The sequence below is a fragment of the Polypterus senegalus genome, chromosome 4 (assembly GCF_016835505.1).
Source record: "Polypterus senegalus isolate Bchr_013 chromosome 4, ASM1683550v1, whole genome shotgun sequence".
Lineage (NCBI taxonomy): Eukaryota > Metazoa > Chordata > Cladistia > Polypteriformes > Polypteridae > Polypterus > Polypterus senegalus.
The window spans coordinates 240,895,092-240,912,551 of record NC_053157.1 but is presented as its reverse complement, the minus strand read 5'-3'; the positions used below and the strand labels follow the sequence as shown (position 1 = coordinate 240,912,551).

At 40.5% G+C, this 17,460-nt stretch overlaps 1 protein-coding gene across 1 annotated transcript; it reads left to right on the top strand.

Moving 5' to 3' along the window:
• The first annotated feature begins 8 nt into the window (after window positions 1-8).
• Window positions 9-11,768, top strand: LOC120528321 (tripartite motif-containing protein 16-like). Its single transcript, XM_039752468.1, has 5 exons — window positions 9-44; window positions 5,704-5,937; window positions 6,981-7,140; window positions 9,481-9,546; window positions 11,096-11,768. The coding sequence occupies exons 1-5, from the start codon at window positions 30-32 to the stop codon at window positions 11,635-11,637; spliced, it is 1,017 nt and encodes a 338-aa protein (XP_039608402.1). The 5' UTR covers window positions 9-29; the 3' UTR covers window positions 11,638-11,768.
• Window positions 11,769-17,460: the final 5,692 nt, after the last annotated feature.

Below are 17,460 nucleotides of genomic sequence, written 5' to 3'. Positions count from 1 at the left end.
AGAAGACACTGAAGGAGACGAGGAGGTCGATGGAGGAGATGAAGGTGAGTGGAATAGGAAGACAACACTTCATATCAAAGAGGGGGAAATAAATGAGAACTTGAAGAGCAGCAGAGCTTCACTGGTGATGATGAGTAGGGACACAAGAAGGGAGAGTTAGAGAAGATGTGTTGTGGTGTCCTTCATGGCTTTTCACTGTTGACAGAATCCCAGGTGTTACCTTCATGTTATTCAGTAGAGACTCAGACAGCATTCAACAAATAAATTTCAAAGTCAAAATAAAAATAATTTAAAAAAATGAGAAAGTTAAAACAGAAATCTAAAGAAACAACTACCAAACAGGATTCAAACTGCAACCCAGAAAAAGAGAGAAGAGCCGAGAGCAGAGTCAAAATTCCTGATAATTTAGAAAAATAAATAAAAAATTAATAAGTAAATAGGCAGAATTTCCTTTTCTCCTGCTATGGTTGCTTATTTTAAAATTTTATTAATTAGATCTTGCCATATTTTATAAAGGTTTTGAACAGATCTTATAAGTGAGAATTTGTTTTTTTTAAATGTCAAACATCAGTGACTCAGTGACTTATCACAGATGGGCGGGGGGTCTTTTTAAGTCCACGAGCTCACAATGTGGTCAAGGCAGTTACAGTCAATGTGTCCTCCTCCACTTTAGGACCCTCTGGTAGCCCACCAACCACAACTGTTAGTGAGTTAGGAGTTATTGTGACCCCACGGCTGTCTGATAAAACATTCAAACATTTTGGCCCTAAATGATGTTACTTTATTGTAGTGCTGGGCGGTATACCGGTTAATACCAAAAACTGTTTTTTATTTTTTTTACGATATGGATTTTTCTTATACCGCAACACTGGTTTAAATTGCCTAAACAACGTTTGGAATGTGGCGCAGCGGGAAACTGTTCAAGTGGGGACCTTTTTCACTGCTACACCGCTAAACACAGATTTGTTGCACTAGGGCTCTTTTTCACTGCTACACCACCAAATAGTGGGCGGTAGTATAGGTATGCCGTGCGGTGAAAATGGACAGAGAGCATTCTGAAACTGAACTAAAAGTAAAGTTAAACATGATGAACAGAAGAACTTTTGCCAAACAAAAGGAGCCACGTCCGTCGCCTGGAGATAACTTTAGGTCAGATGTGTAAATAAAGTTTCTATACTACTGGATAATACTGCAAGCCAAGTTGTACTTGTTTTATTTGTTTTCAATACAGTGTAATGTACCTGCGTACTGTGTAATAGTGTGACGACATGTTGATTTTATTCTCGTAATTTGTCATTAAAGTAGACCATTGTAAACTAAACTTCATCGTAAAATGAATATTTAATTTACTACATTTTCTCAAACCCCGTCATAAGTTATATAGCACATTAAATGCTTTGTGTTAAGTGATTCTTAAACTGACTTCTTCTTGCACTAAGAGGAGGCACCGGCAGTGATCGCTGCACAGAATACATTCACTTTCATCATGAAAATGGTATCAAGTATTTATCTTAGCATTCTAAATTTTCAGAAAGCAGGAATATCATGAAGTGAATGGATTCTGTATGGTGATTGCTGTCTTCTCTTAGTGCGGAGGAAGTCAGTTTAAGAAGCGTAGTGATTAACCACTGGGTCGGGGAACGTAACATAAAGCATGTAATGTGCTGCATTAATTTATGACGGCGTAAATTAAGTAATTGATTAAACATTGATTTTAGGAAGAAGTTTAGTTTACGACATTCTACTTTAATTATGAAGTAAACTATGAGAATAAAGTGGAAATGTTGACTTTAATCTCAACATAAACGGTGAGAATAAAGTGGAAATGTTGACTTTGTTCTCGACATATAGTTTGTTTTTTTCTTCCCAGTATAGCTTAGCTTGAAGCAAGGTCCATATTAATGCAGTTTGCCTAAATGATGGTTCAGTTGGTAAAGATGTCATCACCAAGTTGCACTTGTTTTATTTTATTTTAATTTGGTGAATACTGTGTAATGCACCTGGGCTTGAAGTCTTGAAGTAATAGAGTAACTATCAGTAATAATACTATTATTTATTTTATTGTTATTATTTATTAGTTTAAATATTATGCAGTTTAATGATGATAAAGTTGTTTAAAAAGTCACTTTAACGTGTCAGTGGACAGAGATTGTTAACATTAACAGAAAGTGTACTTGGTTTACAAAAAATATTTAGTATTTATTCCTCTTCTAAGACATATTCAGTGCAATACAATTTTTGACACGCACTTCTGGATATTTCACTAAGTCTAAATGCCTCTTTGTATGGTTTGAAAATATGTTGTTAAAATTATAGTTTGTTTTTGCAAAATTTGTTCAATAAAAAGGTTCTATATTTTGACTGCATCTGTCAGGCAATGTGATACCTTCTTCATTAGTGCCACCCCCTTGAAAACTATCACTTTATGGGGCAATGCAAAACTGTATTAAAACTTGTGTGCTCATTAAAATGTTTTTTTTTTTGTACAATGTACAATACTCTTGAGAGTGGAATAGGTTATTCTTAGCCAGTAATTGCAGTGGAAAATGTGGTTAACATCCACTCATGCATGGAGAAAAAAATACCATCGAATACCGTGAAACCGGGATAATTTAGAAAAATACCGTGATATAGAATTTTGGTCATACCGCCCATCCATACTTTGTTGTCCTTTCAAAACATGTGGCCCAGTGAGGTTGGAGCTTGATAGCCACACTCACAGGTTGGATTCTTCCAATTTTAAATGAGATAAATTTGATCGATGAATGAGTTGAAGTCAAATGGTTGAATACTTCGCACATATGTTGCTGGAGTGTTGCCTATGCATGACTGACTTCCACTCCTTTTCTGAGATATTCATTAAAAGGTCCTTTTCCCACCTTATCCTAGGACCCTTAAAGAGGAGATTCTTTGAAATGTTGTTATATTTGGCAGATATGCTGTCTGACTCCTCAGGACTGATCAGGATTTCTTCTGAAAAGGAAATGGGTTGGAAGTTTGGAAAATTGGGTAGGTTTTTTAAGTAGATTTTTGTTGTCTGTAGCTTCTGGAAACTTTGCTAAAAATAGTGGAGCTAACTTAGTTGAAATCATCTTTATAAAATTCCACTGGTTGCCATCATGGCCTGTTGTTTTCCCACTTTGGAGTGAGTTTACAGCATCCAGTAGTTCTGAGATTGTCAGAGGTTTGTCCAGTTCCTCTTCACTAAGAGTGTCCAGTTGTTGTGTTTGCATTACATCAAAGAACTCCTCAGATTGTGTCTTGTCTTCTTTAATCTGAGTAGAATATAAACACTTATAGTACTTGCTAAATGTGCAACTTATATTTTTAGGCTTCATTACTTTATCTCCAGTTGTGCTGGTAATTTCTGTTACTGCGTTGCAAACTTCCTGCTTGTGGATTGCTGAGCTAAGATCTTATTAGCCTTCTGTCCATGTTCACCGTAATGATGTTGTGATTTAAAGATGAGTTATACATGTTCTTTTGTTATCAAGAGGTTATGTTCTGATTGGAGATCCTGTCTTTTCCTGTAAAATACATCAGTTGGAGAGATGGGATATTTTTGAGATCGTAGTGGTCTTCTCTATTTCATTCTAGTATTTCTCAGTTTTATTAGAATCCACACCTTAAGGATCTCCACTGTTTGGCTGGGTGCAGAATTTACATAACGTACACCTCCAAATGTTTTACTTAAGCTTTAATATTTTATCACAAAGGACAGTAAGGTTGTCCATTGGTGGCATCTGCTGAATCTAAGATCCACTGTCCTCCATTCACTTCCCATGTGGAATTTACCCCTTCTTACAGTATCTCAGTGGGTTTCTTCTATTTTTTCCAGATCTTCCACCACATCCTCCTATTTCAGTTTGGTTAACTGACAGAAAACCCAAATTGGTTTCCATTGTAATCACTAGTGTAGCTCTAACACTGAAATGAGCTGGCAGACTGTCTATGGTAGCCTGCTATTTGATGCACAGTCCAGCCAGGATTCATTTATGTGAAAGTTCTCATCCAGCAGAGACAGAACTCTTCACACACATTTCTGTTCCCAGACAGACAAAACTTATCCAACCTAACTTATTTAACACACTTACATTAAACAGACCGACACCATTGAGTGTACTAAAGATTCTGTTTGGAAACTTTGTTTGTTTTGGATTGGCTTGTTTGGCTCAAAAGAGTGTCTGTGTACAGTATATGGAAAACAACTTTATGAAGAATGAATCTTTAATTATATAAAGATTCTATGAGGGCCTTTTTCTATCTATCTATCTATCTATCTATCTATCTATCTATCTATCTATCTATCTATCTATCTATCTATCTATCTATCTAATTTCCTCAGTGTAGAATAGGCTGAACTTCTAATCACTTTGTCACTACTGCTTCTCAGCTTTTACCAAAGTCTTTAAATTGTTCTGCAGTACTAGTGGTCTGATCCATCCTATTATAATTGTTCATTTAGAACTGGACACATGTGACAATGACACCTGGATCCTTCCTTCCCTACTCCAGCCAGGAGCCTATCCACCCAACCAGGGAGGTTTTCCACATGTGCACCAAAAGGCAAAACACCATATGAGACTCTCTGTGTTTGGAGTAAAGCTTCATCTAAATTCTCTAATAATAAATCTCATATTATCATTTCTTCCTCATTCTAGTGGCTGGATAGGAGGTGACCTTTTAGGTCTTCTCAAACTTGCCTTCTATCGTAGAGTTATGTGAGTCACTGTCCAGATGTGTAAAGTTCTGAAAACAGCAGAACACCTCCAGCTTTGGGGTTGGTTATCCTGGACAGTAGGCACCGTTTATCTCACATTTATGTCTCACATAGTAACACACAGCGAGGTGTCATCATATAAGTATGAGCCATAGTTACAATAGCAAATTCATTAGTAATAATGTAAAGTTCCTAAATGAAGTAAAAATACATCAAACATGGAAATAAAGACAAAACTCTGAACTTTACAACAAAAAAGAGATGGAAGAAGGTAAATATGCAAAGAGTTCATGAAATTAAAGGAAATCTGAAGCCCCTTGACCAACACCTAGACCCATTGTTTAATATCTCCATCTCACAGGTCTGAAATGGTGACATCTCACACCCCACACTAGAATACAATTAATATACATGAGTCTCTGATCGAAAAATAGTTTTATTTTAACACAATTACTATCTAACACACAAATTAACTCCTCTTTACAAATTCTTCTTCTTCTTCTTCTTCTTCTTCTTCTTCTTCTTCTTCTTCTTCTTCTTCTTCTTCATTCCTGTTGTTTTTTGTCCTGCTCCACTCCTAACCTCAGGCTGAGCAGGAAATGCCATTTTTAAAGGCAGACTTTTATACAAACTGTAAGGTCAAATGGTGTCCTCACAAGACATTAGAAGTGTCCCCAGCAGCTCCTGTTAATGGCTTGCATGATCCTTCACAAGGAAGCCTTTCATGACTGTGTATTTCATACAGTCCTGCAGTTTCCTTAAAAGCAGCATCAGCAGAGTGATGATGTTACTCGGCATAATGGAGGGAACATATTGTCTGGGTGGCAGACTGCAACTGACCTTCCATCTGCAAATAAAGTACCACCAGTCACTCCAGACAATTCAAACTGTCCTTCACAACATCAAAATAGCAACAAATGTGCTTCCTTATTGGCTATTCTTATCAGGTCACTCAGTTCTATATCTTTATTCAATTTATTCAGATGTCTGTGGTAAGAGAGGTGGAAGAAAATGAAAAGAGCTTTACTGCTCTGATACGGTGCATTGAGGAAGCCCACAGGAAACTGACTGAGAGGATCAGAGAACAAGAAAAGAGAGAAACGGAGAAGGCTAAAGGAGTTATGGAGCAACTGGAGAAGGAGATTGAGGAGCTGAAGAGGAGAGAAGCTGAGCTGAAGGAGCTTTCAGAGATCAAGGACCATCTCCACTTTCTGAAGGTAAGAGCGACACTTCACAGGGAGTCTGATCAGACTGGGGTGTGTGGGACCTGAGAACATTTAGAGAGAAATTAAAAAGATCTGAGGGGTTTGTACAACATGACAAGAACAGGCCATTCAGCCTAACACAGATCATCTTTTCATATTTCCTTAACATTTCAAATATTCTTTTTACAAATATCTCAAAGTTGTTTACTTCATGTACATGGCAGACAGATGAATCTACAGCTGTCTGTGTGAAAAAGTTATTTTTTTTATGAAGTGTCAAAGATGACATCTAATAAAGGATGGTACTCACTCTTCTGCCAGGCTACCTCCTGATGTCTCCATCTTTAAACTGATGATATTCAAATCCTTCATCATTCATTCACAGCTCAGACCCCACAGTCCAGTCTCGTCTCTCATCTCTCATCTTTCTCATGTGCTTTTCTCTCGCACTCCACACAATAGTCATGATGTCAACTGTGTTTAGCAGAAGTTAGTGAGATTCACTTCTTGATTTACACTCCACACATGGTGGTTGCTAAATAACACAGCCTGCTGTAGCTTTTTCTCTTTTGTATGGTTGATGATGATGATGAATGACACAAAGGCTCCCAGGAATTCCTCACAAGTCACACTTCTGAGCTTCAGACCTTCAATTGTATAATCATATTAAAGAGCTTTCTCCCTAAATGTGTTAGTCTTTACATTTAATTTAATTTAAATAAGTTTGTCTCAGAACCATAAAAACCCGAACGCCTTGTTTTGTGAGCCAAGTCAATTCTGGACCCACCAGCCCCTCAATCCCTTTATCTTGATTTGTCCTCTCATGGAGTCCTGCGTGAAGGTTAAGGTTGATAATCTCTGATGCTCCACTACACTCCACCAAATATTCTCTCATAAATAACCAATGAGTCAATGACAGGCGTTCTCTCCATCTAAACCCACAGTGACTGCCCACCCCACCGATCCTTAATTCAGAAGAGACCCATCTTATCAGCATTAGTTACTTTTTAATGTCTCCTTTCTGAAATCTCGTCCCCTCTTCTCTCCTGATTCAGAATTTCTCATCTCGCTGTGTCCTTCCTGCTGATGGAGACTCGCTGAGCTTCACTGTCACTGCTGATTTCTCTTCTTGGGACCTGAGAAAGGAGCTGTCAGGTCTGGCAAAGAGTCTGGAGAAGATCAGCAAAGGGGACATCATGACAAGGACTCTATCAGGTACAGCGTCTGGTGACATTGTGTTTGTATTTGAAGTCCATGAGGAGGACCAGAGTGACAATAAGAGGACACTGAAGAAGGCCTGCTCTTTAACATTTATCTGCCATCCTTTGCTGTTTATTATTTTTTCTATATAGCGCTTTCACAGTCATTAGCTGAGTGATGACAAACTCTCTAAATAATCAGCTGTGTTTAATCAGATGTTTTAAAATTTTAACTTGAAATGTTATACTCCTTATACTTTTTCCACGTATTTTCCTAAAAGTCCTTTTTTCACTTAACTTTCTTTTTATTTCCTTTGCTTTGCTCACCTTAAGATTAATGAACAGAAATGTGTTTTAAATGGCTAAGCCGGCTCAGCGCACAAACGAATTGTTTATTTGAGAACAGAGAAGACGTTAATGGACTCAAATTGAGCTCAGCGTCAGTGCTTTATAACATCAGAACATCTCAATCTGCTCCTGCTGTCTTTGCTGTCCATTACATTCTGCTGGATGGAGTCCACGTTAAAAGTTCACGTTCATCCATTTTCAGCTGTGCTCCCCCTGGGCTCTCGTGTTTTATATTCCTGCTGTTGTTTGCTCAGAAGTCGTGTCTCCCACTGACATTTAAAAGGATTTTACACACCAAAAGCATTTTATTTTATTTATTTGGGTGGTGAAGATAAGCAAATTGGAGGACTGCGTCAGAACTCTGAGTACTTGAGGACCACCTGAACATTTCAGTGAGTGCAGCCTCAGAGTAAAACACACTTTATAAATTATGAATTACGTACGTTTACACATAAAGACAGCGATTTGTTTAAACACAAACTAAGGTCAAGCAGCCAAGGGCACAGGGTCCATCCCAGCCGTCCACCACATTAGACATATACTGTATGTGTGTATTATGATAATAAGCAGAGAGAGTGGGCACAAAGAGTTGGGGTACCACCCTGAAATACCCATTTAATGATGAAGATGAAATAAAAAGCACAAAGACGGAGCACAATGATGACGTCTGCTGCAATCAAAGGCTGTCAAGTTAAAGTCACTTGTGAGTCGGAGCTCCGTCTTCCTCAGTCACAGATCTGTAATGAACACCCACTTCTGGTGACATTTTATAGTGGTGTCATAGAAGAGGCGGAGCTTAATTAGCGGGTTGTGGAAGTGACGTCCACTCGTCTTGTGGCCTGTGAACTCACTGAAGTGATGACATTAGCAGGAGCAGCACCCTCTCGACTCGGGGTGGGATTTCTTAACTAGATGGTCCTCTGAAGATGTGAAGGACTGTACCTGCTTGTCAATATGTATAAAATACAGTATATTTATTACATTGTATGTAAGGACAAAAACCAAACCATGTGGTTCAAAGGACTCCCTGTTGACTTCTGTGACCGAATTGTGGTGTGGAGTAGAGCAGAGCAAACAGATAAAGCCAATTGTAAAGCTTTGAGGGTTCCCAGCAGCAATGCAGCCTCAAGAATTGTGAAGTGGAAGAAGTTTGGAACCAGCAGGACACTTTCTAGAGATGGCCAATCAAATGTAAATGAGTAGGAAGGGCCTTGGTCAGAGATGTGACCAATTGCTTAATGGTCACTACAATAGAACTTCAGAAGTCATTTGCTGAGATAAGAGAAACTGTAGGAAAGATGGCTATCTCAGCAGCACTCCAGAAATCAGGCGTTTATGGTGGAGTGGCCAGGCAGAAGATACTCTCAAATAAAAGACAAATGACAGCCAGAGAGCATCAAGGGAAAGATTCAAATATATGGTCAGACAACATTGAACTCTTTAGACAGAAGACCAAGCCGGATGTCTGGAGACGACCAGGCACTGCTCACCACCTGCCTAATGCCATCTCTACAGTGAAGATGGTGGTGACAGCATCAGGCTATGGGGACAGAGTGCCAGGTCAGAATTGAGGGGAGGAGAAGTGCAGTCAAATACAGAGAGGGCCTGAATTAAGTGTCTGAATACTTCTAGGAAGCAGACATTTCAGTTTTGATTTGTAATAAATGTGCAGACCTTTCTGAAGACCTGCGCTCACTTTGTCATTATGGGTTACTGACAGTAGACTGATGAGCACAGAAGGCACATTAATCCATTTAAAATTAAATCCACAACACAGTAAAGTGTGCAGAAAGTGATGGGGTCTCAATACTCTCTGACTCCCTGTATATTTATTATTAATATGAATATTCAAATCTACATTTGGCCTAATTTGCCAGCCCTTGTATATTTTATAAATGTTTTATTTGAACTCCTCTGCATTTGTAATTCGTGTTTAAGAACTAAACTAAGATCCCACAATGCCATCTTCACAGTTTCCATTCTTCTTCTCTTTTCTTTTTATTTTCAGCACATGAAGCTCCAGTTTTCGCCCTCCAGCCTCCTGAACCTCAGAGCAGAGACGACTTTTTAAAATGTGAGTTTGTGCTTTGACTGAATGGATCGTCACAATAAAAATCATTGAAGTTTTAATAGAGCAGGACAGGCTTAGGATATGAAAGTCTGAGTGTTGTTTGACTGAGGGGCTGAGAGTGATGGGGGTCCTGTGACTGGTGCATTATGAGATAGAGAGACTTAGACAGTGAATCACCAAAGCCTTCTGTTGAACCTGAGTCTTGTTGTGTCCAGAAATGTTTAAAAAGGAAAAGTAAAAAATAAATAAAATCCACGTCATGGGGTGCACTTTCTTTTTCACATGACTGTATATACAGACACAGTATTAGTTTAAAAATGAAGCACAATTGTATGTGAAATAAGTTAAAGCTGACAAAAGTCCTCGTCGTCCTCCATTCTTTAGTCCTCAGAGCAGACACTTTGCTTTGAGTTCTCGACTTCACAAATTTTAAACAATAAAACAAATGAAAATGGCAGTGAAAATGTTTGGGGGTCCTTAGAAGTTCAAAGACCTCACTGGACTATCATGACATCTCAAGCTGACTGATTCCTCTGAGTGTCACCGGGGTCTTCAGTCACTCAGTCAAGTCCTCACTCTGCTGTGTTGTGTCCTTGTGTGCCTCACACTGAATGAGGACAAGAGAAAAGGAGGAGATGAAGAAGGTCACAGCCAAGGGTGGTCAAGTTGAAGACAACAAGACCATCTCTACAGAGCTTCATGTTCCAGTGAGCACAGCTGTTAATATTCTCAATATGTTTGAGGGTCCACAGGACTGTAGCCCACCTCCCTGATGAGACCACCAGAGTAAAGCTGACAGACTGAACAGAAGGAGAGTTTAAATGGAGGAGAAAATGCAGTGTGGTGTGGTGGTGAAGACTTTGGAGTTCAAACCCTGAAGTTGTGGATTCAAATCCCACTACTGACACCACTGTGTGACCTGAGCAAGTCACTTCACCTGCCTGGGCTCTGATTGGAAAAAGAAAAGAAAAGGAAACAATGGAATCTCAGATGATGGGCGTCACCTGGGATAAGAATAACAGCCAATAAATTAAAAGAGATGATAGGAAACAAACAAAAGAAGGGAAGAGAGAGACAATGACAGATGGAAAAGGCACTATATAATAGATAGATTAAAAATAGTAAATACTGATTGCAGGTTTTATTCAAATAACTTATGTGGTTGTGAAGTGTAACAGTTGATTGATTTTAAATTAAAGAGGTGGACTGTGACAATAAAACATGTCATTTAATAAAGCCAGCGGTCAGTGTGGACAGTCCATCAGAACTCTGACCTCAATGGTGACCTTATGTTGTTTATCATAATTTCTGACGACTGAGATGACTTTCAAATGACTGACTTGCCTGCCTTTCACTTTTTGTCTGTTGTCGTCTTTTAATAATTTAATTTTATTCCCCACAGATTCCGTCCAATCAGATGAGCTCTTTACTATTAGTGTCTCGTCAGCGTCTCTCCTGATTGGTTCTTGTTAATTGTCTGTGCTGTGCTCCGCCCCCAATCCCATTACACACTCCCAGATTTCCTCACTCATTTTCTTTTCTCTCCTTTCAGACTTCTATCCCCTCACTCTGGACATCAACACGGCACACAGAACCCTCCGTCTGTCTGATGGGAACAAGAAGGTGACGTGGGAGAGGACAAAAGCTGAGTATCCTTATCATTCTGATAGATTTGACTCCTGTTTCCAAGTTCTGTGCAGAGAAGCTGTGACTGGCACTCACTGTTACTGGGAGGTGGATTGCAGTGGAGGTTATGTGAGGATTGGAGTCGCATATAAAGGACTGAGAAGGAAAGGAGGGGTCTGGAAGTGCGGCCTTGGATACAACGACAAGTCCTGGTGTTTGCATTGTTTTCATTCCCAGTACTCTGTGAGTCACAATAACAAGGAGACTGCAATCAGCGCCCCCTACAGCCCCAGAATAGGTGTGTATCTGGACTGGCCTGCTGGCTCTCTGTCGTTTTATAGCGTCTCACACACAATGACCCTCCTGCACAGGTTCAACACCTCCTTCACTGAGCCTATCTATCCAGGGTTTTGGCTTAATCCTCACTCCAGTGTAACAATCAGCCATCTGACACCATGTGACCACTGACCAGTACCCTCCACTGGTTACTTGAGTTCCCGACAAGCTCAGGTGTCTTTGTGTTTGCAGTTTGGGGTCAAAATTAATTTTGTACTATAGGTAGGGGGCAGCACCTCTGTGAGTGAATTTGTGGATGAGAATGCGGGCGAAAGGCTGTCGGGTCTCCATTATTATTGGGTCTGAGTAGCCAATCAGGTGTGTGTGTCATAGTGAGGGGCGGTGACACCTCAGATCCACAAACATCAAACTGACAAGCAGGGTTCACTGTTGATTCACAGCCACATGTCCATCAGGTTGACACCCCAACTGCTGTGTGATCTGAGTGTCACTGAATGTCACCTGTCAGTCAGTCTGTATATCGCCTTTCAGTTGTGCTGCTCCAACAGGACCACATGCCTGTCTCAGTATCAAGAGCCTCATTCCAGTGACTATTTAGGAGCACTGAGTGACAGAAGTGACTGGAGTGATGGCCTCTGAACAGACATTGTCTGCCCCTCTATTAGTTACTCCGGTGGTCTGTCACCTCTGAATGAATTCACTGTGAATGTCTAAAGATGAGGACTCAACGCTCAGTCACATGTTGGCCATACTGATGCAGTTTGGTGTTTTACTGAGTCACTTGGTGTCACATTAGACATTAAACTGCACCTCCTCCTTGTTGTTCCCACTGTCACCCAACCTCAAGGACACACACATTCCCAGGATTCATTTACAATTCCCTCAGGACCCCTCAAGGAGCGGCGTGTCACCTGACATCAGTGTGTGTGAAGAAGCCAATGAAGGCCTAGGCTGCCAGCCCCCCCACTTTGTATTACAGGTCTCACCAGCAGAAGGCGACTGTGACTTCTAAATCTGTCATCTTCATGGAGCCTGAGGGGTTAAAAGGAAGAGGAGAAGATAAATAAAGAATGAGGGGTGAGGATGATAGAGAAGAGAGTCAGGGTGATAAAGGGTGAGATGAGTGACCTGAGACAGAGTGAGTCAGACGAGTGTGTCACTTGAGTGTTTGTCAGATTTGTTCCTCCTTCCGATTTTCTCCGCTTTGACTCGTCACACGCTGATGGCTGTCCTGTGATCACAGATTGTATTCCTCGTTGATCAAATCCGTATCTCGATGTGTGACTGACGTCTGATTCTTTAAGCACTCGCTCATCAGACAGGTTGTCACCCGGATGAGCTCTTCACTGCTGACCTAAGCCCTGCTGCCCTCTTCTCTCTCCTGTCACCTCAGCCATTGCTTCAGTCCCCGCTATGTGACCTCATAAAGCCACTGGTCTGTCTGGTCACTCAGGTCCTCGTCACAGCTGCACACTGGCAGTCGTTCAAACTCTACAGGCTGACAGCCATGTTGTCCTGTCGTCTGATGATTGTGTTGGTTGAGGTCGTCTCCTGCTGACCTTGGGGGCTTTTAGAGCTTAGGATTAATGAAATGGAAATGTCAGTCAGCAGGGTGGGCAGGTGGGCACATTCAGGGCAAAATGTCATTTAAAAGTCGATGAGCACACTGGACACATCGCCAGTCACTGATAATCGACTCCACGTCAGCTCCTGTGGCCCTCATCATGTGCTGTCAACTCAGACGCTGGTCATGTGACTTGCACCTTAGTGACATTCCCGGGACTTTCAGGGCTGTGACATCAGCTGATTCTTCTGGAGCCAAACTGCTCCCTCTTGTGGCCTCTCTGCATATTAAACACACGAGAAGTTAGGATGTGAAGAGTTTGGTGAGATCAAAAAATATTCAGAATATTGACATGACCTTGAAGGACAGTTTGGTTTAATAATAATTAATGTGTAAAAGAATACTTATTTTAGATTAATCTTTAGTTAAATATGATTAGGTGTTACATTCACAGAGATAAATGGGCTGTTAATACTTCTCAGTTTGTAAAATTTGAATTGCTTATTAATCTAAAAAGATCAAAACACACAAAATAAAATATGTACGACTGTTATTTGTCAAATTTCTTCATTTCGTAACTTTTGATTTGTAAATTCCTCTGATCATATGTCATATTTTGAATGTTCTGATGATATTAGGACTTCTTGTTTATGATTAATCCTCTTTAATAAAAGGACAAGTGTCTGTGTGTCTGTCTGTGTGTCTGTCCAGTCACTTTGTCTCTGTCTTTCCAACAGATGGCGCCTCACAAACATTAGCACAGCTTTTATGACTCCCATGCTAATCAATATCATCAAGTAACAGAGCCGCAGCACCAGACGTCACCTCTGATATCGGCCAGCAGTTTAATGACAGAATGTGTGTTAGGGTGAGTGTGATTAGTGGGCACCATACCAGCCTGTAAACCTCCCAGCTGGCACACAACTGCTTGTCCAGACCTGCGGCAGTTTTTTGTGCTTCAGCTCTGCCAATAGAATGGCATATAACAGAGACATAAGCATTGCATTTGTCACTCCAACAGATGGCACATCACAAACATTTGTATTAATGCACTGCACTACTACAAACATTTGTGATGCACCATCTGTTGGAAAGATAATTGCAATTCATTTTATTACTACATGCATTTCAAAATACATTCTCACAAATGGTGCACTGCAAACATTAACACTGAGGTCTACGTTGATTACTTAGAATTCAACCCATCTTAGACATGCAGCACAGCTAGTTTTGTAACATAGAGCATAAAGTTATAAAAAATATATAATTTTAAAGAAAATGGAGAATGCAGCAAAAAATATGGTGATGCCATATGAATGTTTTTTTCTTCCATTCACAGCATTGAATCTCATTATTGAGGCAGATGAGCGTTGCTCCCCAGTCTTAGTGTTTGTGTCCTGCTGTGTGTGTTTGTCCCCGTGTGTGTCCATGTGACACATGATAGTCCGCTGTGACGAGGTGAGTGGTCCTTGTGACTCCAGCCTGACCCCACACTATCAATATCAGCTGCTAATAAATCCTGACATTAAACTTTATTAGGTACACTTCTTAAACACTTTAAGTTTTATTCCACCCTAATATTCAAGTGATGGCTGCTTGCATTCTGTACGCACTGCTGATATCATATGAGGAGTCAAAGCTGCTGTAATTCTGCTAAGATGTGGATTAGCAATAAGAAGAGACGGCTACTTCAGTCACCTCTCGAAGGGCAGCAGCTGATATTCAGACTCGCTTCAATCGACACCAAGTGTGCATCTCTGCAGCCCGGAGCCTCCACCCTGGAGCTCCAAGTAGGTGGCGCTGACTCCACTGGGCGCCAACTGGGAGGAACTTGGAGTTCAAAACACTAAAAAGGCCTGCAATACTGAGAAATGCCCACTAGAGGGGGGTGTACCGTCAAATTAGTGAAACAGTCATAATAATGAGGTAGCATATTATATAATTATGAGATGATAAGTCATAATAATATAATAATAACGATCAAGTGCCAGAGACCTGTTATAATTAAATAACAGACTTGCATTTAATTTGGTTCTGCTTCTTTAGCAATGTGAGATTCGCAGTCTGGTTAACTGGATTCAAATAAATAATACTGTATTGTGGTTTGTATTAAGTAGTGAGAAGTCAAGTAAAATTACACCTTTTATTGGCTAACTAAAAAATTACAAATTCCAAGCTTTCGAGGCAACTACGGCCCCTTCTTCAGGCGAGATGTAATCAAATAAAAAAAAAATATTGCAGAGATTTTAACGCGATATCGGCGATTATTCGCAGCTGCTCTACAGATTTGCGCCACTCGTCCAGCTCTTCCCAAGCCATCCCATAATAGTCACAGACACTCCCTCTGTAGATGTCGCTCTCTCCTCTGTGTTTCCATCACTGATGATCTCCTTGATCGTTTAATCTCTCCTTAAATCTCCCGAGTGTGCGCACATAACCGTGGACTGTCTCAGCCCGTCTTGTGTTAATGACGGACACTTTGAGATCGCAGCACTGACTGAGCCTCGACTGTAAGCAGACGGCTATTCACGTGAGGCTCACGGGAACGCGCACTGCAGTGAGGTGGGGGGTGAAGGCGGACAGCAGGTTTGGTCCGCACGTTGAGCGGCACCTTCAGGTTATTACAATTGACCGGGCAGGTTATGAGATCGCAGGTGACTTTGACTTCAGTTTGACAGACACAAATACAAACACGCGTCATGCACTTTAGAGTGTGACTGCGCCGCCACCATTTATATGATTCAATTTGATTGTTTTATTTCTATTTCATTTATTTATTTATTTTTGAGCACTGCACTTCTGAACAACCGTATTTGGCTTCGGGGAGTTCCAACAGCATGTGAGGTAATGAGCCGGTCCAGCGCCTAAATTACCTGCGGATTATTCAAAAAGGCTAATGCCGCAGATTGGAGCAGAGTAGGTGCGCGGTGATAGCAAGAAGATGATTCGCTGACGCTGACTTTGATTGATATTTATCCCGCTCCTTAGTCCTGCCCTTAACGATTCAGGTCTGGCAATGTCGATATGGGCTGCGAGAATCAACACTCTAGATATTCACACATATATTTATACACACGTGTTTATATCTGTCATCAACACACGTCATTTATGTGAGTGTTCGTGCAGACACGACCCCGACCGCTTCCCACAGTGAGGGGTACTTGGGCATGCGATACAAGTAAAGTGAGACGAAGACCAGAGAGTCTGCGCAGACTCTCACGAGTTCATTTCGTTGTGCTCACCGCCGCCTCCTGCTGTGCAGGTTTGACAGTCTGATAGCTGAGCAATGAAGCGCCTACTTGTGGCGGAGCTCCTTGTGGGCGGTCGGCAGGCTGAACCTGACACCCCTCGAGCGGCTCTCTTGTATACGCCTTGCCTGCGTTTACATGGCGGAGGTGCGCTGCTACCATCTTGGGGCCACGCCTAGTACTACAATAGTATTTAAATAAAAGGGAAAAGTAGAAAAGGCCACATGTCGTCTCGAGTAGTCTGACATTATGAGTGTCATTCATAAAATTAGTAAAAGAAAGACGCTACGTATCCTGCCTTGCTCCCTGTGTTGGCTGGGATTGGCTCATTCAGACCCCCGTGACCCTGTGTTCTGATATAGCGGGTTGGAGAATGACTGACAGACTGAAGATGCTACATACAATAAGAATTGAGAGGTAAACATGTAAACAGGCAAGGCAGGAACAGAACAATAAATATGAATGATACTAAAGCAACAATGACAGCAAGAAAGAAAGAAAGAAAGAAAGAAAGAAAGAAAGAAAGAAAGAAAGAAAGAAAGAAAGAAAGAAAGAAAGAAAGAAATTCTTTATGCACAGAGTGTTGTGAAGTGCAATTTAAATACAAGAACAGAGTTCATGCACTTTAATAAAAGGACAAGTGTCTGTCTGTGTGTCTGTCCAGCTGCTATGTCTCTGTCATTTCAACAGATGGCACAAATGGAGCATCACAAATATGTGTAGTAGTAAAATGAAGCACCATCTGAAATATTGATAATCAAATCCTTGATGATAGCAACACTCATAACAGTCACAAAACATACATTGACAATCATGTTACGTTATTTTTAAAATGTTTCCCTTTTCTCATAACTTCTTTAACACACTACTTCTTAGCTGTGAAGCGCGGGTATTTTGCTATATATTATATACTAGCAGAATACCTGCGCTTCGCAGCGGAGAAGTAGTGTGTTAAAGAAGTTATGAAAAAAAAAAGGAAAATTTTTAAAATAACATAACATGATTGTTAATGTAATTGTTTTGTGACTGTTATGAGTGTTGCTGGCATATATATATATATATATATATATACATGTGTACATATATACAGACACACATATACTATGGGGTGCCAAACAGGCAAATACATTGATTTTGTGAATATATAAAGTCGGCGTCAGAATATATAAAGTCCAAACTAGA

Bases quoted from the DNA above. Each gene is read 5' to 3' on its own strand.
- LOC120528321 (XM_039752468.1), top strand. The intron at 5,938-6,980 runs GTAAGAGCGACA...CTCCTGATTCAG, and splicing joins ACCATCTCCACTTTCTGAAG to AATTTCTCATCTCGCTGTGT. The intron at 9,547-11,095 runs GTGAGTTTGTGC...CTCTCCTTTCAG, and splicing joins CAGAGACGACTTTTTAAAAT to ACTTCTATCCCCTCACTCTG.